This window comes from Planococcus citri, chromosome 5, assembly GCF_950023065.1.
Source record: "Planococcus citri chromosome 5, ihPlaCitr1.1, whole genome shotgun sequence".
Classification (NCBI taxonomy): domain Eukaryota; kingdom Metazoa; phylum Arthropoda; class Insecta; order Hemiptera; family Pseudococcidae; genus Planococcus; species Planococcus citri.
The window spans coordinates 2,934,745-2,959,891 of NC_088681.1; the positions used below are offsets into that span (position 1 = coordinate 2,934,745).

Genomic DNA, 25,147 nt, shown 5'->3' on the forward strand with positions numbered 1-25,147 from the left:
CTCTTTTGATGAAATCGTGTCTACGTCTATTGTGTATGTAAATTAACCGTGTACGAGAGTATTTTCACCCAGTCTATGTGCAAAAGTACCTATCAAAAGGGTCTCGGTCTGTCTGGATATAGGTTGAAAATATGGCTAGCAATTTTTTCCTCTTACGCGAGCCGCAAATGAGGAGGAAGAATTGAGATAAATTTTTTTTTCCAAACCAGCAACAAGACGAGAGGCCATACTGCTGCCTACTGGTGGAAAAAAAAATGGTAATTGGAAGTATTACGATTATAGTGTGGGATGGTGAAGAGTGAGGGGGAGGGGGAAGAGACGTATTACGTTATATTTTTACGAAGAGCATTGTCCAGGGTATTCGCAGGGGCAGCATATAGGCATAGTGTATGCGTTTGCGTATACTACATAAGTATACATAGTATAAAATTGTACACGGGAATATTTAAATCGTAATTCGTAGCAATTATTCATGGGAAAATTGTAAACGAGCGCTTAATGATGTTTGTATTTGACAGATGTGTAATCCTCTCGTTAACTGAATGAAGTCTATTACTCGTATAGTAGAAAGTGTGGGGAATGGAGTTGAGAAGGGGAGCGGCGGTGCTCCGGCTCGGCTAATGATTTATCATTCGCGTCAAAGAAGTAAACATTTTAACCTAAGCGATCAATTATTTGCCGCGCAGTGAAATAATATTTAATATATATTTTTTTATATTTATTTTTACTCCTATATACACTATACAGCCTCCTCGACGAACCGCGTATCGCGTATGGTATTCCGCGCCATTGCCCTCGCCACCTACGCTTATAAGGCGAGTAATTTATCATTGAGAGGGTTGATACACGAGGTGTATTGCAGGTGTACCTACTCGTAAGAGAATAAGGTGCAAGATATTGTGGTGTGTGAATTTTATTCGAATGAGTGTGCGGAAGTGGTGGGCGATTTGAATGCGATGGTTTTTTACTCTGTTCGAGTTTTAAAATTTTTAGAAAGAGGCGCGATATTTTGAAGTACAAAGATTTATCATTTTTAGAGATAATTGATTATCTTTGAAGATCGAATTGTGTATCGGAAGTATATCTTGTGTTTTTGAATTTATTGTATTTTTACGTTTTATGTTTTCTTTTATGTTACAGGTGGTTGAATTTGACCGACTGGACGAGGTTCTGATTGGTCGAAATGATTGCCAACGTTTGCGAGGAGGTGAGTTTAAATTCTGCTTATTCTTGTAGGTACACTTAAACCGTAGGTATGTATATTTTTCGTGTCACTCCATCACTGCAAATCGACGAGGGGCGAAATGAATGGGGAGTAGGGGGTGGAGGAGAGGGCGGCCCCTATCTCCCCGTTGTCAAATTTTGGCAAAGTTGGCAAATTTGGTAAATTTTTAAAATTTTTGAACTCGACAAAGAAGCTATTTTTTCGACTTGTTTGGAACTTGAATTTCACAAAACTTTCTAAAAATATATGGTTCACACTCACAAAATGTTTGAATCAAAAAATAAACGTTTTTTTTTTACTTCTCGAAACTCAAATTTCCGAAAGTTTCCGTTCTGATTTTGTCCGAGCTTGTTGGCTTTTCTTTTTCAAAGTTGAAATTTCTAAAAAAAAAACATCATTCAAATACTTAATTATAAGCCAAAAATTTACACTTTTTGACCATCTGCCAAAAATGGGCACTTTCGACCATTTTGTAAAAAATTGACACTTTTTGAGCTTTTTTTTTTTTTTTTTAATTCACGTGTGGGTTATTTTGCAAAAATTGACACTTAGAGTTTTTTTTCCAAAAATTGACATTCTGTCCATTTTTCCAACAGATTGACACTTTTTGACAATTTTGCCATGACCACTTAGCTAAGAATTGACCTGTATTGACCATTTTCCCCCATAAATTGACATTTTGACTATTTTGCCAAAAATTGACACTTTTTGACCATTTTGTTAAAAATTGACACTTTTTGAGTTTTTTTTCCAAAAATTGTCATTTTGACCATTTTTCCAATAAATTGACATTTTTTGACAATTTAGCCAAAAAGTTGACACTTCTTGACCACTTTGCCAAGAATTGATCCGTATTGACCACTTTTTCCCATAAATTTACATTTTGACCATTTGCCAAATACTTATTATAAGACTTTGAAACAAAAAAAAAAATAAACTCCTCACACAAACAACTTCTGACCTCGCTACGCTCGGGCTAATTTTTTTCTTTTTTACAAAATAGAAAATTTCATGTTTGAGATTTCTAAAAATTGAACAGTGAAAAGACAAATTTTTTTATAAGTCATGATAGGCCATAAGAAGACTTACAGTTAATATCAACTGGCAGAATTGTTTTCTCATATTTCGTTTACTTTTATTCAGCAAAATTGGTATTCTTTTCTCATATCAGTTGGAAATTTTTCGGTTGCACCCCCCCCCCCCCCTCCAACCGACCAAACAAAAACCTCGAGCTTCGTGCTCGACGAGACGGATGTGGATATTCAAAATCAGAGATCTCATTTCAACTTTTTTGATATTTTGACCATGTTTTAGAGCATGGAGGGAGAAATGAGGGGAGTGTGAACAGACAGTGTTGAAAAAAAATGATCTATTATTTGAACTCAAACCGTTCAAAATGATGATAAATCTACCTACTTAAACTTGAAATTTTTAAATTATTTTAAATTTTAATCAAAGTTGTAGACGTTTGTATCCTCTCTCCTTCCTCCACGTATTGGAATTCTTTTTTGAAAATTCTTTTTTTAAAAGTAGATTAAAAAATGGTTTGTATTGTAATTATTGTTTTCCATTTTTAATGGCAACCTTCAGTTTTTGTACGCATGTTCGATGTTCAAATTTTCAGAGTCTTATAATTGAATTCGAATCTCGTATTAATTGTCCTTGAAATCTCGTAAGAAGATTTACTTTCCCAAATTCAACAAGTCTCAAAGTATGATTGAGTCTTCTTGATGAATGATGAGCTACTTTTGCCTTTTGCTAGTAACTGCATTAAAAATACACTGATGTCGAATGAATTGCATACTCGGTTTGCCGTAAATACGAAGTCGCTTTTCCTCGAATATTTGTCAGAATTTCTGTTCTCCAGTAGGTATGAAGACCTGGGGGGGGGGGGGGCGCTTGTAATTTTCACGCATTTGTGTATGGGAACTCAACCTCATGATGACGGGGGGGGGAGGGGGAAGGAGGCTTGTGATTTTCACGCATTTGCTTATGGGAACGCAACCTCTCGAGACGAGCAGATGTTGTGTGCAAAAGTTGAAAGCAGTAATTTAAAAATTGACAAAATTAAACTGATGACTTTTAATTTTTTCTTGGTGGGAAACTGTCCCCCCCCATTCATTTTGGCAAAAATTTGAAAAAACTTCCAAGACTTTTTCATCTAATTTTTGCAAAATTTCAAATTTTACTAAAATTTTATTCATTTTTGGCAATTTTCATGTACTACTTTATTGCTTTTTTTACGTGATTTTAATTATTGTAAGTAATATTTTTTTTATGTAAGTATTTGTGACCAAAATAAATTTTACCAAGATTTTATTTTATTTTAATGCTTCCTTCGTTTTTTTTTAATTGTCTTACGATGTTTTCAACACTTTTTCAAGCTATTTGATTCAAATTTTACTACAATTTAATTAATTAATGTTTGTTAATTTTGATCATGTTTTTTGTGTGTTTTTATATATAATTTTGAAATGTTGTCAACACCTTCCAATACCAACAATTTTTTCCAAATTTAATCGAAATTTCATTACTTTTTTGCCAATTTTCATTCATATTCATGCTTTTTTCGTTTTTAAAAATTTGTTTCATTAGGTACCTAGTACCTACCTATTCTAACTTGTTTTCATTTATAATGTGTTTTCATATAACTTTAATAAAATTTTACATTCATTTCCATCAACTTTCATTGATGATAATGTTTTTTTTTTTTTTGTATTTATGCAATTTTTATCAAACACTACAGTACTTTTTGATAATTTTCATTGATTTTACTACTTTTTTCGTGTTTTTATGTGAATTTAGTATGTTTTTAACACTTTTTCATTCAATTTTAGCCAAATTTTGCAGAAATGTCATTATTCTTAAGAATACGTATGTAATTTTCATTGATAGTCGTCTTTCCATGTTGTTATAAACAGTTTTTTATGCTGTTTTTGCCAAATTTTACTGAAATTCCATCGATTTTCGATGATTTGTGGTGTTTTTAATGCTTTTTAATTCATGTTTTTTGGGCACTTTAATGAATTTTTAACGTATTTTCATGCTACATTTTTTTTTCAAATTTTGCCAAAGTTTCGACACTTTTTGGTAATTTTTAAATATTTGAATGTTTTTTTTGTTGTTGGTTTTTGTCAATTTGAGTGCGCTGAATTTGAATATCTTGCTTAATCTTTTTCAATTCAATCCCGAAAATCTTATTCTCCCTTCCGTTCAAAATTCCAAAAACTTTAAAATGAAAAGTGAATATCGTTTGTGAATTTTTCGATGATATGCGGAAAATTGATTTTTTACCAATTTTGAGGTTGCTTTGATTGACCTTCCCTCCTCCCAATTCTCTCAAATTATCGATGCATAATACTCTTATCTGTGATATAAAGCTACGAGCAAAAAAAGTTCAGCAAGCTCTCATTCAGCCCCAATTATACCTGAAAAGCTAACTTTTTTAAAAATAGAAAGCTCTCGACGAGTACTTAATGCGAAGAGTATAGCGAAGGCCAAATTTTGATTTTTAGGTCTCCAAATTTAGGGAAAGGGGTCTTGAAATCAATTTTTTTAAAATTTGGAAATAGGTATGTATTCTTCCAAATCGCATTTTGAACCGATTAAAATTCTAAATATTAAAAAATGGTTGATTCTTACTACGAGTATGTACAATCAACTCGAAAATCCTAATTTGTAGAATTTTCAAGTTGATTGTAACAAGAACGTGGAATCATTTCATAAAATATAAAGGTAATTTTTTGTATTTCGCATTGTCTCATTGATTGACAGCTATCGAATTAGGTACAGGTAAAAACCAGTCGCGATTAATTTAGGTGGAAAGTTGGCAAATACTAATTTTAAACCAAATCCAGCCGAAGGCATTATTCTGACTCTTGGCGTATAAAATTACGATATACTCGTAATACGGTGGTAGGGTCAAATCGAGCGTAAACTGCAGAAAAAAGAAGAAATTCTCGCAACGTTTACACGACGACGAGTGTGTATATTGAAACTGGAAACTGGAAATGGAGGAGTATAGAAAAAAAGAGCGAGGAACCCTTTCAGCGGCAATTTCGTCGTGGACGGATGTACGCGTATATACATTTCAAGCTTCATCGAGTCTACTACATCACCGTGTCGTGGTTCTACGTAAAAACAAGCGTACCTACGCAAATATATTATTACGTCGACGAGAAACCGCTACGTAAACGTTTAGAAATGACGAAATTACTGTGTTGTAGTAGGAAAATCTGCGCGGCCGTTTTCAGCTTAACTTAATAGATTGCAGAAGAAGTCAGCCATCTTATAGTCGTGAAAAAAAAACACACGAACTCGAAATGGATTTACTCGACCATACGATGGATGAGAGTCTCGATTCAGATATACAGACACGTGGGTCATTCTACGTCAATTGGACCAAGAAGTGGTAGTGGGGTTCGGCGACTTTTTTGAAGTTTTTCCTGTGGAAAGATCTTCCGAAGGTATGATCAATGGCGCAAATCGCAGCCCTGTAGCTCATTTTTAAAGGCAGCCAGAGGATGTCAAAGTTTTCAGTGAACCTAAAAATATCATATATTTCAGCAGTGGATTACTCGACGATAACCGCGATACCTACCAAAATGGAACTTTTCCCCATAGTTAGGAGTTTTGAAAGGATTTTTGGTGATATCATGAAAATCAGTGTTGCCTGCACTTTTTTTTCGTACAAAAAATTAGCTCAAAAAGTTTCAAAACGTAGATTTCATATCGTTCCATCTCTCAAAAATTCTGAAAAAAATAAATTACGGACAACTTTTCATGCTGAACAACATATTCAAAAATTGGAATGGCATTATTTCGTAAAGTTGGTTTTGAAAAATTCAAAGTTTGCGAAAAAATGTGACTTTTTGATTTAAGACATGAAAAAAAGTTTTGAAAGGTGAAGTTGACCCATTTGACCCCTATTATTACATATAAGTTGAAAAAATTGAAGAAACACTTTCACTCGATGAAATAAACTCCTCACAAAAAATCAAAATTAAAAAAAATCAATTTTCAATTTCAAAGATCAAAAAAAGTTTTTTATTCAGTCGTCTTATTTTGACCTCTTTCTGACGTATTTCATGAAAAAGTTGATAAAAATTACACTCACAACAAAAAAATAAAAATTCGTTAATTTTCTGAATATTTTCGAATTTTGATTTTTTTGTGAAGAGTTCATTTCATCAAGTGAAAGTGTTTTTTCAACTTTTTCAACAGATACGTAAAAATAGGGGTCAAATGGGTCAACTTCACCTATCAAAACTTTTTTTCATGTTTTAAATCAAAAAACCGCATTTTTTCGCAAAGTTTAAATTTTTTTAAAATCGACTTTGCAACTTTACGAAATAATACCATTAGCCCAGTCAAAATGCAATTTGCCCCAAACATTATTGCGATCAAAGGGTTTTTTGGTGAATATTGTCTGGGGTGGTATGCTGAACAACATACTAAAAGTCTTCGCCCCTACCCCACGAGCTACCCCCCTCCATAATGGATCAAAGCCCCCCAAAATCAGTTTTTCATCAAGAACTCCTGAAATATTGAATTTTGAGTAAAATGAGCTCAGTGATCATTTCATCTTCTCTCCAATACCTATCAAATGAGCTATCGACCTACTCCCTAGCCTCAAGGGAGGTGGCGCTACGACCCCTCAAAGTGACGTGATTTTAATAATTTTACATTTTATGACTTGGGACTTGTAACCTGTTCTAATTGATAAAATGAAGTCAAGATTGGGGAATAGGATTCTTTTGGGAGCTAGAGTTGACCTCTGAAGTGTGGAGGGTCAAAGTTGAAAATTACAGAAAGGTCATTTTTAAATTAATACAAGACTCATTATAAAAATTAAGGTAAGTTTGTAATGTTTGTAATAGGCCTTTATGTACTGATACAGGAAATAAATATGATGATGATTTTTTTTTTTTTTTTGGAGGTGCATAACATGACCTCAAATGGATGAAAAGCGTCCAAAATCATACCATTGGACAGTACCCCTTCTGTGATCAACATATCCAAATTTCAGCTTCCTAGATCATCCCCACCCCATTTAAAGCGGGAATTAAGGTGAAAATCCCCTTATTTTGCCCCTATTTTCGGTTTTTTCCATCTTAAAAGGAGTTGGGATGACCTAGGAAGCTGAAATTTGGATATGTTGATCACAGATGGGATACCGTTTGATGGTATGATTTTGGACCCTTTTCATCCATTTGGGGTCATGTTATGCCCCTCCAAAAAAATGACCTTTTTGTAATTTTCAACTTTGACCCTCCCCACTCCACAGGTCAACTCTAGCTCCCAAAAGAATCCTATTCCCCAATCTTGACTTCATTTTATCAATTAGAACAGGTTACAAGTCCCAAGTCATAAAATGTAAAATTATTAAAATCACGTCACTTCGAGGGGTCGTAGCGCCACCTCCCTTGAGGCTAGGGAGTTGGTCGATAGCTCATTTGATAGGTATTGGAGAGAAGATGAAATGATCACTGAGCTCATTTTACTCAAAATTCAATATTTCAGGAGTTCTTGACGAAAAACTGATTTTGGGGGGCTTTGATCCACTGGGGGGGGGGGGGTCAGCTCGTGGGGTAGGGGCGGGGGCTTTTAGTATGTTGTTCAACATACCACCCTAGACAATATTCACCAAAAAACCCTTTGATTGCAATAATGTTTGGGTTCACCTATTTTTTTCTGCTATTTGACTGGGCTACGTACCAATTTTTTAATATGTTGTTCAGCAAGAAAAGTTGTCCATAATGTATTTTTTTCAGAATTTTTGAGAGTCGGAACAATATGAAAACTACGTTTCGAAACTTTTTGAGCTAATTTTTTGTACGAAAAAAAGTGACAACACTGATTTTCATGATATCACCGAAAAGCCTTTCAAAACCCCTAACTATGGGAAAATGTTCCATTTTGGTAGGTACCGCGGTTATCGAGTAATCCGCTGCTGAAATGGATGATGTTTTAGGTTCACTGAAAACTTTAACACTCCCTGGCTGCCTTTAAAAATGGGCTAGAGGGCTGCGATTTGCGCCATTGGTCATCCCTTCGGAAGGTCTTTCCATAGGAAAACTTCAAAAAAATCGTCGAACCCCCCTACCACTTCTTGGTCCAATTGACATGGAATGACCCACGTATGTACTTAAGTTACTCTAAAGGTATACAAAACAGCGTATACACAGCATCGCAACGAAATTAAGAAAAAGAGCATCGCGCTTACGCTATAGTACGTATATACCTACTTGGAAAGGCAAAGGCGCCGTAATTGGCGGACGGGTTGTTAACGGGATACTTGTTTTGAGTTAAAGCACAATAACTAGGATGTTAAAGTTTTAACGGGATCTTATAGTTCAGAGCTCCATATAAGCTGACACAGAAGACATTATGCAAAGCCCACTAATAGAGCCGATTTGTTCATAACGGCTAATGAAACTAGTCCATTAGCACATTACACGTAGTATATACCTCATAATAAAACCCTGACGCTATCCTTCACTTCAGCAGCCGCCCGCTGGAAGCTGGAATTTGTTCGGCCGTTACCGTTATATCAGCAACTATGCTTTCTACCTCACGCGTCAACTATGCCTGCCTGCCTGTCCCTTTTTCTTCTGCACTCGTACTCCATCTCATCGCATCGTCGTCCTGCTCTTGTTCTCGTTACTTATACCACCTACTGCTGTAATACACGAACACGAGCGCGAGTGTTCTTTAGCTTCATTTCTTTATAGTCTCTTTTGCTGTGTATACTCGAAATTCCAATTACATTAGGTTAAAAAGATACTCGTACTCGTACCTACACAGTACACCACAACACACAGAAAAGACTACCTACTAAGCAAGAAAAAAAGATGAGAAGGTGCAAGGCAACGCACACTCACACACAGAGAGAGAGCGGGGGGAAAAAGTAAACTCGCAGAATTACGTTTCCCTTTGGGAGGCCTTCGAATTTAAATACGAATTATAACCTTAATCAAGTTTTTTTTCTCCTTCTTCTCATCCTTCTCCTCGTCCACCACGACGTTCGTGTTTCTAAAACGCCTTATCTGGCATTGCTCGGCGAAATGACGGAATAATGCGATACCTTCTCGGTATATAAATTACAACCAAGAGGTACCATTATTATTTAAATATGCGTACTTGTCTTTCTTTTTCTCTCGCTGTCTCCGTCTCTGTGTGTCGACTTACCATCGGTGACAGGTTTTTATTATGTAAACGCGATGCGATCCGACGACTCGACTCGACTCGGCGTCGACAAGCGTCTCGTTACCGCGTGCCCAGCCCGCCAGAAAATGTTACATCTTACGCGTTGTTTGGTTGTTTTTTCGCTCTAAACGAAATTCGAAATTGAAAAATTTCACCGTCGTCGTAGTTGTAACGTAGTACATAATGAATTACGATCGACAGATTTCAATATCAAAGGATCGCGACACCGACCGACAGAACCGAAAAGAAATGACGAAATCGAGTATACTCGCACACGTGCATCCTTATTCGTTCTTCTGGTTGTTTTTTCTCTACTTATGTGGTTTGTTTTTGGCGACAACCGACGCGGTTTTTCCAATATGCTCGTAGTGGAGTGCGGAAGGAGTATAGAAAAAGAGGAAATACACCTTGGCCATCGAACTCTCTATACAGCTGCTTGCGATTCGATAAAACGTACATCATTTGTATAGCTTATGTTGTACCAATTTCGTCGCCCGAATAAGTTCATTGGCATTGTGCATTAAAAAAATGTCATAAAAATTGCGAAACTTTTACATCATCGAGTCATCTCTTATACGAGCTTATGTTTCGTCGATATTAATACGAATGTTTATACAGTGCTCGATGGTGGCTGCGAAGTGCTCATCACGGTGCGAAAACCAATACGAGGTTTTCTGCCAACCATGCGAGCAGAGCAGAAAGGTAAATGCTAATAACTAGATACGAGTACCTACGTATGTACGAGTATATCTCAAAAATGTCACTTGTCTCCGAACCAAAGATGAAGTTGAATTTTCAAATTTACATCGCGAAAATACGAGTAGATATTGTATGTAGCACATCTTCTTCGGTGCATTGTACTCTATCGAGCTCGATAAAAAATCTCATTCCGCGATAATATTCTCGCGTTTGTGGGAAGATCTCCTAGCTTATGTGGACATCAAATTATGCAATGTTGTCGACAACGAATGGCGAAATCTTTGGCCCGACCACTTGTGTGATTACGAGTAGTTCCAAACAGGGTGACCCGCCAGAGAATAATCCCTCGAATCGGTAAAATGTTGGCATCTCATCCTCAGTTCAACCAACCCCCCTCTTCTTACTTAATTGGCAAAGAAGTTGGACGTGTTCAAATTCTAAAAAATAATTTCAATTTTAAAAAAGTTGAAAAAATTCCTATTTTCTTAATTGCAAAAATTTATATTATGCAGTAAGGCATCAAAACACGTGTGTAAAATTTACTTACAATAATGTTTACGAATTAGGGATAATTTTTTAAATAATAGCAAATTTTCCCCACTTTTCTGGATTGATTTGTCAAAATCTCAGCTAACCAAGATAGAAGAGTGAAGGGTACTCTTTAAGGAAAAGCAGATGTTCTTCTTTAAAAAAGGAATATTCTTAATAGGTAGTGGTAATTATTCGTGAAGGGGACTTGTTTGAAGATTTTCAAGATGAATGGTGAAAATGATCAATTTTTACCACTTTTTTTTCAAGTATTTCGTCTTCGTGTACTTACCTAGTTTTTTATCTTTACGAATTAGTGGCAAGATTGATCATTTATCAGCAACTTGGAAACTATTCTATCATTTCAAGGCTCGTACTCGGTCATTTTGCGAGCGAGCAATTTACATATTTTTCAGTTGCTTTTTTTATTGTCGCAAATTTTCAAAGATTTCATTTTTTATATTTTTCTAAAATTGTCAAATTCTTGTCTTTTGTAAGTCTCACTTTAGCTGAAAAATCGTCGGGTTTTCAAAAACAATTCCAAAAAGTTGGAAAAAGGCACGTTTTTTTAAACAAAAATTGAAATTGCGAAAGAGTACATACATATTATTTTTTGCCCTAATAATTTCTCAAAAATCCTTCTCATTTGTACGAAAAATTGACTAAAAATCTTGTGTTTTTTTTTCAGCAAAATACGTAGGCCTACGAATAGCTAAAAAATCTCTCTCGTCTTCCAAAAATTTCCTTGAAATCTTCCTTTTTCCTTAAAACTGCCAATATGTCTCGTTTTTTAACCAAAAATTTCGCTTTTCAGACAAAAATTGCAAAAAAGTTTTTTTTTCGTAAATAACTACTTAATTTCCAAAAATTCGAGGTCTTGTAAACGAATGCGTGAAAATCACCAGCTTCCCCCCCTCGTCTACCTACCAACTGGAGAATCGACGCAGAAATAGTCACCATATCATGCGAGGAAAAGCGACTTCGTATTTACGGCAAACCGAGTATGCAATTCTTTCGACATCGGTGTATTTTTCAATGCAGTTTCTTGCAAAAGGCAAAAGTACCTGATCAAAAAGTTGACTCATTGTCAGTCATATCTTGAGACTGGTTGAATTTGGGAAAGTAAATCTTCTTACGACATTTCAAGAACAATTAATACGAGATTCGAATTCAATTATAAGACTCTGAAAATTTGAAAATCGAACTTTCGAGGTGAAAGTTCAACTTTTTATGATACGTAAACAACCAAAGGTTGCCATTAAAAATGGAAAAAAATTATGTACGATGAAAATCATTTTTAAACCTATTTTTAAAAAACTAATTTTCAAAAAAGAATAATTCCAATACGTGGAGGAAGAAGAGAGGATACAAACATCTACAACTTTGATCAAAATTTAAAATATGTAATTTAAAAATTTGAAGTAAGTACCTGTAGATTTGTCATTATTTTGAACAGGTTGAGTTCAAATAATTGATCATTTTTTTCAACCCTGTCTATTCACTTTCACACCCCTCTCATTTCTCCCTCCATGCTCTATAAAACATGGTCAAAATATCAAACAAGTTGAAACAAGATCATTGATTTTGAATATCCGCGGCCGTCTCATCGAGCACGAAACTTCAAGTTTTGTTTGGTTGGAGGGGAGAGGGGGTGCGACCGAAAATTTTCAAACTGATATGAGAAAAAAATACCAATTTTGCTAAATACATACATAGAAGTAAACGAGATATGAGAAAACAATTCTGCCAGTTGATATTAACTATGGGTATTAAGTCTTCGTATGGCCTATCATGACTTATAAACAATTTTTCTTTTCACTGTTCAATTTTTAGAAGTCTGAAACATGAAATTTTCTATTTTGTAAAAGAGAAAAAAATCAGCCCGAACGTAGCGAGGTCAGAAGTTGTTTGTGTGAGGAGTTTATTTTTTTTTTGTTTCAAAGTTTTATAATATTTGGACTATGAGAAAGGATATAAAAAGCAGAGTAAACGCAGCAGAAATGAGATTCATGCGAGCCACGGCAGGATATATGAGATGAGATAGGAATAGGAACAAAGACATCCTGAAGGAGCTAGGAGCAGAGCCAATCATTAGACGAGTGAAAGATTATAGAAAGAAATGGCGAAAACACGTTGACAGAATGCCTGACGAACGGTCCCCTCGAAAAGTCAAAGAATATACTCCAATTGGCATGTAGGAGCAGAGGAAGACCGAAGAAAAGACTTTGATGATACATTGGCGAGCAATTCTTCTGCAGTTTCCCAGATGGGCTGAACAGCTCACTGTGATGATAAAATAAAATAAATGTCCAGTTCATCAACTGTTTCAAGTTCCAATGAAAGATGTTTGAGGGTTCAAATGAAAATTTTAAAAAGTTTTTGAAAAATGATGTTCTTCCATTCTGTCTATGCTTGAATGCGAATTACTAATACAATTTTTGTTTTTTCAACAGAACGCTTATGTTTTTAAAAATGTTGATACCATCGATTGAGCTCATCTCGTTTAAGTCTTGATTTTTTCCACTAACCCCTCCCCCCCAAAAAAAATTCCCACCAAGTTTAAATAAGGGCCACCCTATTGAGCAGATATGTACTTATGTAGTCGTGCTTGAAAAAAAAGGGCACAACTGTAGATCTACGTATTAACGATATTTGGAGCCTGCTCATGATATTCAAAGAAATTTGACCCCCCCCCCCACCTGTTCGCGAGTGTAATTCATTTTTCAAGAATCTGGAAAATTGGAGGAATTGGTCTGGAAAACCTGGAAAAGTCAGGGAAAATAATTTCCAGAAATAAGTGGACACCCTGGCAAAGCAGCTTGCAGCTGCGCGTGTTCAAATTCTGGAAAATAATTTTTTTTTCAAAATTGAGAACATTCTATTTTCTTGAAAATTGCAAAACTTTACGTGCAATAAAACAACAAAATAATTATGCGTAAAAAACTTACAATAGGTACCTAATGTTTATGATTATTTTGATGGGAATTTCCCCCAATTTTCTCATTTATTTGGACTTTATTTTTCAAGGCAAATAACAAAATCATCAAAAATAATTTCAAAATTTTTGAAATTGTTTGCGAGTATTATAAACATATTATATTAGCATACAATTTTTAAAATGTCGGCCAGAAGATAACACGAGCGATGAGATGATGGGGTCAAGAAAGAAGTCGCTACGCTGACCTGTTCATTTCGTATTAAAGTTGATTACTGATTAGCTCGCGGTAATAAAGCGATAGAACAGATTTTATCTAACGTAAATTAAACATCTGCAGAAGTAAATTTACGACGACACTACGCAGTACGCAGCGGGGATAACTCGAGCAAAAAATCATCGAAAACACAAGGTGCTGGTTTTCGCTCTCTTTTTTTTGTAATTCTTATTCGAATTTTTCAACCATTTTCACGTCTTGTCGAGAGAAAAAAAGAAATAAATATAATTATTCGCGTTAAAATTAAATAAAACTGCGAATATTCGAAAGGCATGTACAACGGGCACGCCGTACCGCGAGCCAATAAATTCCGGGCGCGAATCCACCGGGGAAATTCGCGTATTCTAATTTTGTATATAGCGTTGTTTTTATTGTTTTTATTTGACCCTAGATTAGAGAAGCGTTGCTTTCCAATTAGAAATTATCGGACAGAGACGGCATGGCATGGCACAAGTGGTTGGCAAATTTTGCCGCCGACAACGACGGTGTCGCGGTCATAAATTCTACTCGTGTTCCGCACCCTCCTCTCCCCCTCCCCCTCACCATCCAGCGGTTCTCTTTTTTGGTGGCTGATTTCAGTCCTAGAAATAGGTACGAACCTTTTGTGAGTTTGTACATATTTGAGCGTATAAGTGTGAGGATTTTTATCGAAGAATATAAAGGAATGGTTTATTGCGAGGTTTAGTGAACCACGAGGTAACCAAGTACTTGTATTCATACACATTATATAAATGTCGAGATAACTAGAAGTCTTTCATCATCGCGATGACACTACCGTTCATTTCTTGAAACTAATAGCTCGTGTCTGTAAGACGACGACGACGACGTCTAGATGTGAGCTATTTTACGACGTAAAGCAACATGTACCCGAACCTACGTTCTATACAAATAAACGTAGTCCTGTACCTTCGAATTGGCGATATTAATCAAAGCAGCGTAGCAATTTCATTAACGATGTTTCAGTTAATTGCTCCTACTGTAACGTGTGAAGAGAAAAGTTGATTAAAAATAATCGAACTAAAGGTGAAAAAATTCCATCCCAAGTTTAAAACCTCGTCGTCGTCGTTTCCTTGTAAGCGGTAGGCCTTTTGGCCTGTCTGCTACGGTGTGGAACCTGTTGAGGACGAGCCTGAGGTATCAGTGAGTTTCCTCCTTGGTCTCCCTCTGCTTCTCTTCCCCGTTGGTGTATATTGGAGGACCTGTTTTGGTGATCTTGTTTCCTCCATCCTCTTGACATGATTTCTCCAATCTTTCCTATACTGCTTTATCCTCTTCATGACTGGCTTCACTCCGAGATCTGCTGTTATTTTCTCAGAGGGGACTCTGTCTCTGAGAGTCACCCCTGCCGTTCTCCTCATGAACTTCATCTCCGCTGCCGTTATTCTTCTTTTATCAGATTTCTTCAGTGCCCATACCTCGCTTCCATAAGTCATCATTGGTATTGCTAGGGTATTGTACACCTTCAATCTTGTTTCTTTTCGCACCTTAATGCTTCTCAGGGTCCTATTTATCAGTCCTGTGACTCTCAGGAACTTTTCAATCTTTCCACCAACATCTAATTCTCCCTGGTATGATATCGTGTTTCCCAGGTATTTGAAATTATTGACCTGTTCGATGATTTTTCCATCAATTACAATCTTGCTTATTACTGGTTCCTTTCCTTTGAAGGCCATTGTTTTTCTTTTCTCTGATGATATTCTCGTATCATATTTTTCTGATGTCTTTTTTAGATTGCACATTGATCTCTGTAGGTCATCTTCTGTTTTGGCTAGTATGGCTGGACACGAATTGCGTCCCACACCATGGGTGGTACAAATGGGTAGGCACGAATTGCGTCCACTGGGGCAGGTATATTTTAGACAAAAGAAGTAGCTCAAAATAGGGAAAATGTTATTTCAAATGAACTTGACATCCATACGCTTGAACTCTAAAAGAATTGAAAACTCAACACCAGGGTCCTAGGGTTTTAAATAAAAACCAAAAAAAAAAAATGCTGAAAAAATTGAGTGTGGGGGGTTTGTTTGAAAAACCACCAATGCCAAAATTTACAAACATTTTTTCCAGGGATGAAACTAGGCACTTTCTTTGGGGGGAGGGGAGTGTTTGACCAAAAATTTGCCGACTGATATGACAAAAAAATACCAATTTTGACGATTAAAACATTGAGCCTTTTAATGTGTAATAAAATGTGAGACCACAATTTTGCCAATTGATATAAGTACTCAACACATATGATGGGTATTAGCCATTAGGATACCTATTCATAGCCTATTATGACTCACTAAAAATTTGCATGTTCATTTTTCAATTTTTAGAAGCCTCAAGCAGAATTTTTTTGTTTTATAAAAATGAAAACAAATAAACAAATTGGCACAGTGTAGCAAGGACAAAAGCTTTTGAAAATTTGTACTTTTATAAGTAAAAGAACAATGATTTTTCATGAGAGGAAGTTGATTTTTTCAGTTCAAAATTTTCATAATTTGAATGATTTTTTTTTAGAAATTTCAGCTCCAAAAAAGAAAAGTCAGGACAACGCATAATTGTATACGTTAATTGTATGTATTCTTCCTATTTCTCTAAAAACGAACATCCAATCTATTTAACACCCTAACCTTGGGACGCGATTTGTGTCTAATTCTAATGATCTCAAAAGGGTTGCTTTGGGACGCAATTAGTGCCTTTTTGTACTTTCGGGACGCAATTTGTGGAGTGCCAGTAGTACTGCTTGATCATCCGCGAATAGTACTGTTGATATTTCCTGCCTTCTGTCTGTTTTGATTCCAGTTGGCTTCATTTTCTGCCATTCTTTTACCATGTGATCCATGTATATGTTGAATAAAACACATGACAGTGGGCATCCTTGGCAAACTCTTCTGTTTATTTCTGCTTGTTCTGAGAGTTTACTTCCAACTCGTACTCTTATTCTAGTGTTCTTATATACACTGTTTATTACCTTTCGTATTTTTATGTTATTTCTTCATCTTTTAGACTCTGCCTAAGGACTTCAAAGCAGTAAATTTTGTACCAATACCAAAAAAGAACAACTCGCAAAAATGCTCTGAATGTAGAACCATCGCACTGATGAGCCACGCACTGAAGCTACTACTCTCCATCATAAATGCCAGAATTGAAAAGAAGATAGATGAAAATCTAAGTGAAACACAATATGGCTTTGTAGCAAAAAAAGGGATGAGAGATGCAATTGCCCTGCTGAAAGTGATCATTCAAAGAGCAATGAATGCAAATAGGGAAATCATTGCTTGCTTCGTCGATTATGAAAAAGCATTTGATCGTGTCAACCATGAGAAGATGTTGGAGATCCTGGAAAAATACAATATCGATAACAAAGACCTGCAAATAATCAAGAACCTGTACTGGGAGCAAAGCGCTAACATCAAGATTGGAACTGAGTATTCGGAGAACGGATGTGGAATAAAGAGAGGCGTGAGGCAAGGATGCCCCCTCTTACCCAGGTTGTTCAACATGTATGTAGAAGAAATAACGAGGGAAGCGCGAATCGAACGAATGGGATTCAAGATCAACGGCAAGAGAATAAACGAAATAAGTTATGCAGACCACAAAGTGATCCTTGCTGAGACAGAGGCGCAGATGCAGAAAATGATCAACCAAATCAACAGTGCTGGATTAAAATATGGAATGAAAATAAATGCAGGCAAGACCAAGGTGATGAGATTTACGAAAGGAGACGATAAAGAGGTCAAAATCAACTTCGGATCACAAGAAATTGAAAATGTAAAGCAATTCAGGTACCTTGGAGCGCTGATAAACAACGATGGTAGAGATCATAAAGAAATTAAATCACGGATTGGAATGACAAAGACCACTTTCAACAACCTTGCCAATGTGCTGGGAAATCAAACGATGAGTATAGATCTGAGGAAGTGAATTATGCGATGCTACGTATGGACCATTCTAAAGTATTCCTGCGAAACATGGACCATGAGTGCAAAATGCGAGAAGAAAGTATCCGCTTTCGAGATGTGGTACTATCGAAGGCTACTATGGATCTCATGGAAGGACTTCATTACCAACAAGGAAGTACCAACAAGAATAGGAGAGGAGCGGAAAGTTGTAGTTAAAGACATCAAAAACAGAAAGCTAAAGTATTTAGCTCATAAAATACAAGAAAATGGTATTTTCATGCTAGCGGTACAGGGGAAAATTCGAAGAAGATCGATGAGAGGGAGGAAACTATTGGAGCTGTTAACAACAAACTCCCCGGCCAACTCTCCCTGCAAGACCCTGAAAGAAACAATTATATACGCTAGATACCGGCTAATATAGATGGACATATACGCTAGATACCGGCTAATATAGATGGACATATACGCTATCTCCTGTAAAGGAGCGCGACTACGACGACGACGACCTACCATATGCTTTTTCCAGGTCTATAAAGCACATGTATGTTTCTAGGTTGTACTCGATCCTTTTTTCCATCAGTAGTTTTACTGTATAACTTGCGTCAGTGCATGATCTTCCTTTTCTAAATCCGTTTTGACTTTCTGACAACTTTTCTTCTGCATGATCTGCCAGTCGTTTTGCCAGTATTTTCGCATATTTATCTTGTAGCAGGTGTTCAGTAGACTTATTCCTCGGTAGTTTTTCAGGTTTGACATATCGCCTTTCTTGAACAGTGGTATTACAATTGCGGTTTTGAATTCTTCAGGTACCTTTTCCTCTTGGTACATCCTATTTAGGAATTCCAGCAGTCTTCTTTTAAATTCACCACTTGCGTATTTGTACAATTCTGTTGGTGTGCCATCTTCTCCTAGAGCTTTTGCATTTTTTGCTGTTTTCAGAGCTTCTTGTAGCTCTTTCAATGAAATTCTGTCTTCTGTTTCTCCAATTTCATCTTCTATTTTTGTATCGTGCATTTTCATCATTCCAGAGTTCTTCAAAGTATTCCTTTCCATCATTGATTTTAATTTTTGGCAAACCCACTCTTTTGTTAAAACTTGTATGTATCCAGTTTCCGAATTTGTATTTTCTTTTGTTTGTGTGTGTTTTTATTTTAACCTGGGAGGGTTTCACCTCGGCCTGGGATTCCATAGTTCCATCCGTTTCCTGTTGTTTGTGAATTTCGAGTAAGGTTGATTTTCGTCTGACTTGGTTACCCGCCAATCCAGATATATCACGTTGATAGGGCTGCTATCTAGGCCTCCGCGCTTGCCTGTAGGGTGTCCCAAGAATAACAAAAGTTGAAATTCGGAAACGCATACCCTCTAAATTTTTTCGTTTTACCCCCAAAAGAATTTTAAGCCTATTCCCAACCCGATCGGTGCACGTTAACCCATGCCCCAACGGCCTCAAAGATACATCATGATTCATGCATTTTAAGTATTTTTTAAAGGCGCTCTACCTCGCTCAATTTTCAATATATGAAAATAATGTATAAGACCATTGTTGTTGGGTGTTAGAAAATCTACAAGAAAGGTCATATAGGTACATTTTCTTCATAAATCAAAAATTAAAGGCCCTAAATCTCTTTGAAATATCAGAAATCTTGCAAAAATCTTAAAACTATTTGTAATACCTGAATCATTTTTAAAGTCAAAAGTGTTTATTTGAATAATTGAAATGTAAAAATAGGTACCTACTTTGCTCTGAAATCCTGAAGAGAATAAAATGATTAATAAATGAATCTTGAACAATACACCTAAGATGAAAGTTTTCTTTTCAAAGTTTCCTTATTACAATTTTCAAAGAGGGCGCGATGTTCTTTCACACATTGTAGCAACTAGCAAGTACTGTTTTTGTTCTTCATCGTTGGTAATTTTACCGTGAAAATCGGACATCAATTTTACTGCGCGTTCTGCAACATCATTCACAGCTCGAAGATGGTACATGAAGTTTTTGGCGGCAATATAAGACTGGTTGGTTTCCCACGTTGAACAAGGGTACTGTAAAAAACTTGCGTCTATCTTCAAACGCTCAAACAAATTCAAACTTTTTTTCGAAATGAAATCATCAATATTTTTTTCTGAAAAAAGCAAAAAAGAAACGACAGAAAATGAATTAATCTACATTGTATTCCTGTTAGTAATGAACTAGAAAAAGAAGAAGTCTCAATTTTTTTTACCATGAAAAGAGCTCATCTCGTCCTTTGATGGAATGTATCTTTTATCAGAATTTGGTATTTCGTCTTTGGTTAGTTGTTCAACGATTCTTGTTTTTTGTTCCACGCTTACTTCGTCATCAAAAATGGACAATAATGCAGCTTCCTCAGTCAAATACCACAGATGTTGGAAAAATCGGTTCAAAGTTGCTTTCGAAATTTCGAGGTCAATTTCTTCATAACGTTTCAAGCGTTTGATGAGAGTTAAATCTTGAATCGGAGCTTTCACAGCCAGTAAACATTTTAACCATGGTCGGATATAAATAGTTGCAATGAAGAGGCACAGTTGTCCCAGCTGTTGTAGTTCGTTGGTAGACAAAGTAAACTGAGATCGCAATAAGAATATCTTGAGAGAATATATTCCCTTCGCCATCCACCTAGCTTGGCTGACTGCACCAGGTGGCCTAATTTTTATTTGTTGATCTCGATCCTGGTTCAAAAATAATAACGACAATTCAATAAGTTCTCGATAATCGTCTCTTATGGTTTTTTTTCCAGTTCACCGTGATAAAAAGTGGACAATGTCTGAATTTCAAGTACTTCGCAACGAGTTAATATTTCTTGGTCAACTTGAAAATTTTGAGGATTGATGTTTTTCCAGCTGTCTCGGAATTTTTTAAACAGAGGTATATCCGGACTTTTTGTGACTTGTGGTAATTTAGCTTCAAATGCAGCTTTTAAAAGTAGTTCATATACGTGATGACAACAGGCAAACAGTAGTAAGTCTCTCTCCAACTCTTGCTCTAAACGGACACAAGCCCCATTGAAACGACCTGTGTTGGACGCGGTAGTATCGCAATAAAGTATTTGAACCTTTTCATCTAAATTCCAGTCCATTAGTGCATTTAATACAGCAGTTGATTGCGCTTCGCCTGTGGAATTTTCTAGCTTTGGTACAGCAAGCAACTGCTCTTTACCTTCAAATGTAATAAGAATGGGGAGCCTCTCTTCTTTTGAGCATCGTTGATCTAGGCCAGGTAACAATTTCCCATCCCAGTGCACAGTTACTACATCTGGAACTTGATTTTGGAAATTCTGTTTTATGACTTTCGCTCGTTTTTCTCTTTCACTGGTACGAATTCGTTGGATGGATGATTTACTTATGCTCAATTGATCAATATTATGACCAAGCGCTTCAGCAACTGCTCCAATAACAAAAACAGAATCTCTAATGCTCAATCGACATTGATCCAAAGCAGCTACAAGTTCTGGTGTAATGAAATTTTTCTTAGAAGGCTCAGTACGAATATTAGCAACAAATTCTGTATCGTCAGTATTTTTGTCATTTTCAGTAGAAATGAATGACTCGTGATCATTAAATTCAGACTCCACAACATTCTGAGATGAGCAAGATGCTGTTGCTGATGTTGAAGTTTCAAGGTGTTTCAGTTTACGCTGTTTTTCTTCCTCATCTCGGATCGCTTGCCTGCGTTCTTTTTCTGCTAAATTTTTATCAACACCAATCAAGGAACCAGGTCGTCCAGGCTGTCTTTGACATTGTAAGAAGAGTTTGTCTTCTTCTATTTTGATTAACTCAAGAGCATTCGCATGTGCAATGTCAAATAAATTGTCCAAATTACCTGTGAAGTCGTCTTCTTGCTGTTTATGGGTTGCTGAAGTTCTGTGAGCATGTTTCTGCAGGTTTTTCCAAGTTTCATGTAAGTTTTCGAGTTTTTTCACACAATTAGGAATTGCTCTTAGTGGAATTCTGGCCTTTTCCCAAAAAATAACACACTCGCGAATTACCAGATTAGCACTTTGTTTTATTAATAATTTTACCTCACGTGAATTATAAAATAAAACTTGCAAAACTTGCCGGTTTGAGGGCAATTTACACCCAGTTATTTGGTGATTTGGCTCACCCACAAGGTACACACTTGAGGTACTACGTAAATTCAAATTTGACATTATCAACTTCCACTGTTAAAAATGAATTAAAAAACACCACGAGAAGAAACTGAATAGGATCATAGAAAAAGCTCAAATGAATGAATAATGTCAATTTATCATAGATAGAACTGAAGTGCTTGACAAGTCTAGACATGTTTGATGCAATCACAACTGATAAGACTTGAGTGTCGTGCGTAGGTACTGGGTACAGGGTGGACAGAAATATTGTGAACCTCAGAGAAAGTTTTCATTTTTGATTACCTAGATTACGAATTTTGCACAATTGCAAAGTGATTTAGAGCCTTTAATTTTTGATTTATGAAAGAAATGTATCTATATGACCTTTCTTGTAGATTTTCTAATGCCCAACAACAATGGTCCTATACATTATTTTCATAAATTGAAAATTGAGCGAGGTAGAGCGCCTTTAAAAAATGCTTAAAATGCATAAATCATGATGCATCTTCGAGGCCCTTGGGGCATGGGTTAACGTGCACCAATTGGGTTGGGAATAGGCTTAAAATTCTTTTGGGGGTAAAACGAAAAAATTTAGAGGGTATGCGTTTCCGAATTTCAACTTTTGTTATTCTTGGGACACCCTACTTGCCTGGTCCTCTTTTAGTTGCCTTTTACGACAGGCAGAGGGTACCATAAGGATATTCTTAACCCGTCCCTTCACGGGGGTGATGCTAATTTGCCTCCACTAAATTAGCTCACAATTTTCCAAAATCATATTTTTTTTCGACAACAATTTTTTAAAAGAAAATCTCACTTTGTGGGCATAAGGCAAAAAATTAATGACAGAAACGTTCGCACTACCAACAGTCAACTCAATCGTCTCGTGTATTTGATTTAAAACGGAAATAACCGTCGAGAATGATTAATTTACGATTATGAAAAAAAAATCCTCTTGTGTTTTAGCAGCTTTAGGTATTTATGTATTTGATTACCTACTTATGTACAATCGAGCGAGAAACGTCTCCGTATTGTTTTCGCGTTCGATTTTTATTTTTAATTTGAAAAACGCGAACGACGTAGAAGATGAGTAGATTGAGATGTATTTATAAGATGACACGAAAGATGCGAGGATCGAGAAAAGAAAAAACCGTCTCGAAATAGTAAAAAAAAAAACAAAAACATCCGCGACTCCTCTGCACCTTCATTTGCATCCGTAGGATAAACGTGCTTCGTAAATTTGCACCATCCGTGCATAGTGTATCCAGTTCGGCGTCGAAGTATTGTATAGCTGTGTACTTTCACTATCGTATAATATGTAAAGCAATAAACCAAAGACCAAATCTCGTTTCAATTTTGAAAATTACCGCCTCCCTGGCACTGACTACAAATTCACGACCGAGAGAGAGAGGCCGACCAGGGGGCACACGAACTACGTAACCGTACATTTGATGCTCGCCCAGCCTAAAACACTCATCAACATTTACACTCTACGAACTAATTTCATTTCTTTTCGTGTATACTACGTAGCCTACACTACAGCTTGGTAGACGTACACTTTGGCCTTAGTCGGCACATAAAAACCGCCGTAAAAAATGCGCGGCATTTTTATTGGAATTTGAGATTAAATTTTATAAGCAATCGCCAAGTGTAGGGAGGAAAGCTTTTCTTTGATTAAATTTTATTACCAGTTTGGCTAATAATATTTGCGCGTTTTATTATGTGCTGCTGCGTTCGCGATGGCGATGCACGGTCCGAAGTCAGAAGACGACGTGGGCCACCTTCGTCGACGTCATCGTCTCTTTGTTTTTCGTTGTAAAAAAAAATATATATAAGTATGCGTTATGTTGCCGGCATTAATAAATTTATTATTACTCGTATTGGTGCAGAATGTTTCGTTGTTTCCATATTAATCCAATTAGATATTTATTAATAATTTATCGTTGCCTACGCGCCGTGGTTGTTTAGATTCTTCTGCGTGAAAATTGAGATTTTTGAAAAATTTTAAATATTCTCACTTTTTAACAAAATTTCTACCAAGTGCTTTTCTTTCTCCGAAAATTTCTAAAAAGAAAATATCACTTTTTACCAATAGGTTTGTAATTCCCAAAAAATCCTGCTTTTGGTAAAAATGATCGAAGTCTTGCATTTTGCAAATTTACAAAAATTCCCACTTTTTAGCTATCAAAAGTAGCAAAAAATCTCGTCTTTTGCCTAAATCGCCAAGAAGTCTCATTTTTTGTTGCCTAAAAATGACCAAAAGTTGTGTTTTTTTTTGCAAAAAATTCCAAAAAGTCTCACACTTTTCCAAAAATTTGTTTGGTGTCGAATTTTTTTTAGCAGAAATTGCTACAAAGCCCTTTGATTCTTCTAAAATTGCCATAGGTTTTGATTTTTTCCAGGAATAAAAATCTTGATTTTTTTAATCAAAAAGTTGCAAAATCAATTTTTTTGACGCTAAATGCCAAAAAATCCTGCTTTTTGTCAAAATTGTACCAGTTTCCATCAAGTTCCATTTTTGTTCTGGTTTACTTCGGTATTTTTTTTTGACATTAAAATGTTTTACCTGTTTTTTAATATTTTTAATTTTTTATTAATTACTTTTTCAAGTTTTTTTTTTGGTAGCCAATAGTCCGGCATATGACAATAGGAGTAATTGCACCCCTCCCCCCCGCCGATCCTCCGGGACAACTTTTTTCTTAAAGGGGACATCCTAAGGAACATTTCAAAGCAAATTTGCCAAAAAAAAAAGTTGGCCTTACTTACAAAATGGCGGCCATTTTGATTGACAGGTCAGCCGAAATCGCAGATTTTGCGTTTTAACATAGGACTTGCACGAACTTTTTCAAACTTTACAAAGGTAGATCGGAAGATCATGCAAAAATTTATCACCTGTCAAAATTTCAAGTGCTAAAGTGCGTTTTTCGATTTTTGGTGAATTTTTGAAAATCGAACTTAGGCCAAAAATGAGGGAAAAAATCAAAATTTTACCAAATTGACCAAGAAAGCTGAAATTTGGGATATATCCTATTTTCGACATGCCAAATCGTTTGGAAACGGTTTCGACCCGTTTTGAGCAGTTCTGGAGCCTCCAGCAGATTTTTGAAACTCTAAATTCCTACAAAATTTCATCAAATTGGAGTTTTAAAGCTAAAATTTATTCTAAAAACTAATTTCAATACGCTACGAAGTACTGAAGGTGAATTTCAAGTCGTTTTGGATCCTCCAGCAATTTTTTGAAAATTCCTGAAACCTCCTGCAGATTTTTGATACTTTAAATTTTCACAAAAT

At 36.0% G+C, this 25,147-nt stretch overlaps 2 protein-coding genes across 2 annotated transcripts in view; both read right to left on the minus strand.

Moving 5' to 3' along the window:
- The window catches only part of DIP-gamma (Dpr-interacting protein gamma), a 268,534-nt gene that overhangs the window by 64,397 nt on the left and 178,990 nt on the right, over window positions 1-25,147 (minus strand). The window lies entirely within an intron of this gene.
- Window positions 19,991-21,941, minus strand: LOC135847444 (uncharacterized). Its single transcript, XM_065366971.1, has one exon. The coding sequence runs from the start codon at window positions 21,917-21,919 to the stop codon at window positions 20,492-20,494; it is 1,428 nt and encodes a 475-aa protein (XP_065223043.1). The 5' UTR covers window positions 21,920-21,941; the 3' UTR covers window positions 19,991-20,491.

Bases quoted from the DNA above. Each gene is read 5' to 3' on its own strand.
- LOC135847444 (XM_065366971.1), bottom strand. From the start codon at position 21,919: ATGTCAAATTTGAATTTACGTAGTACCTCAAGTGTGTACCTTGTGGGT.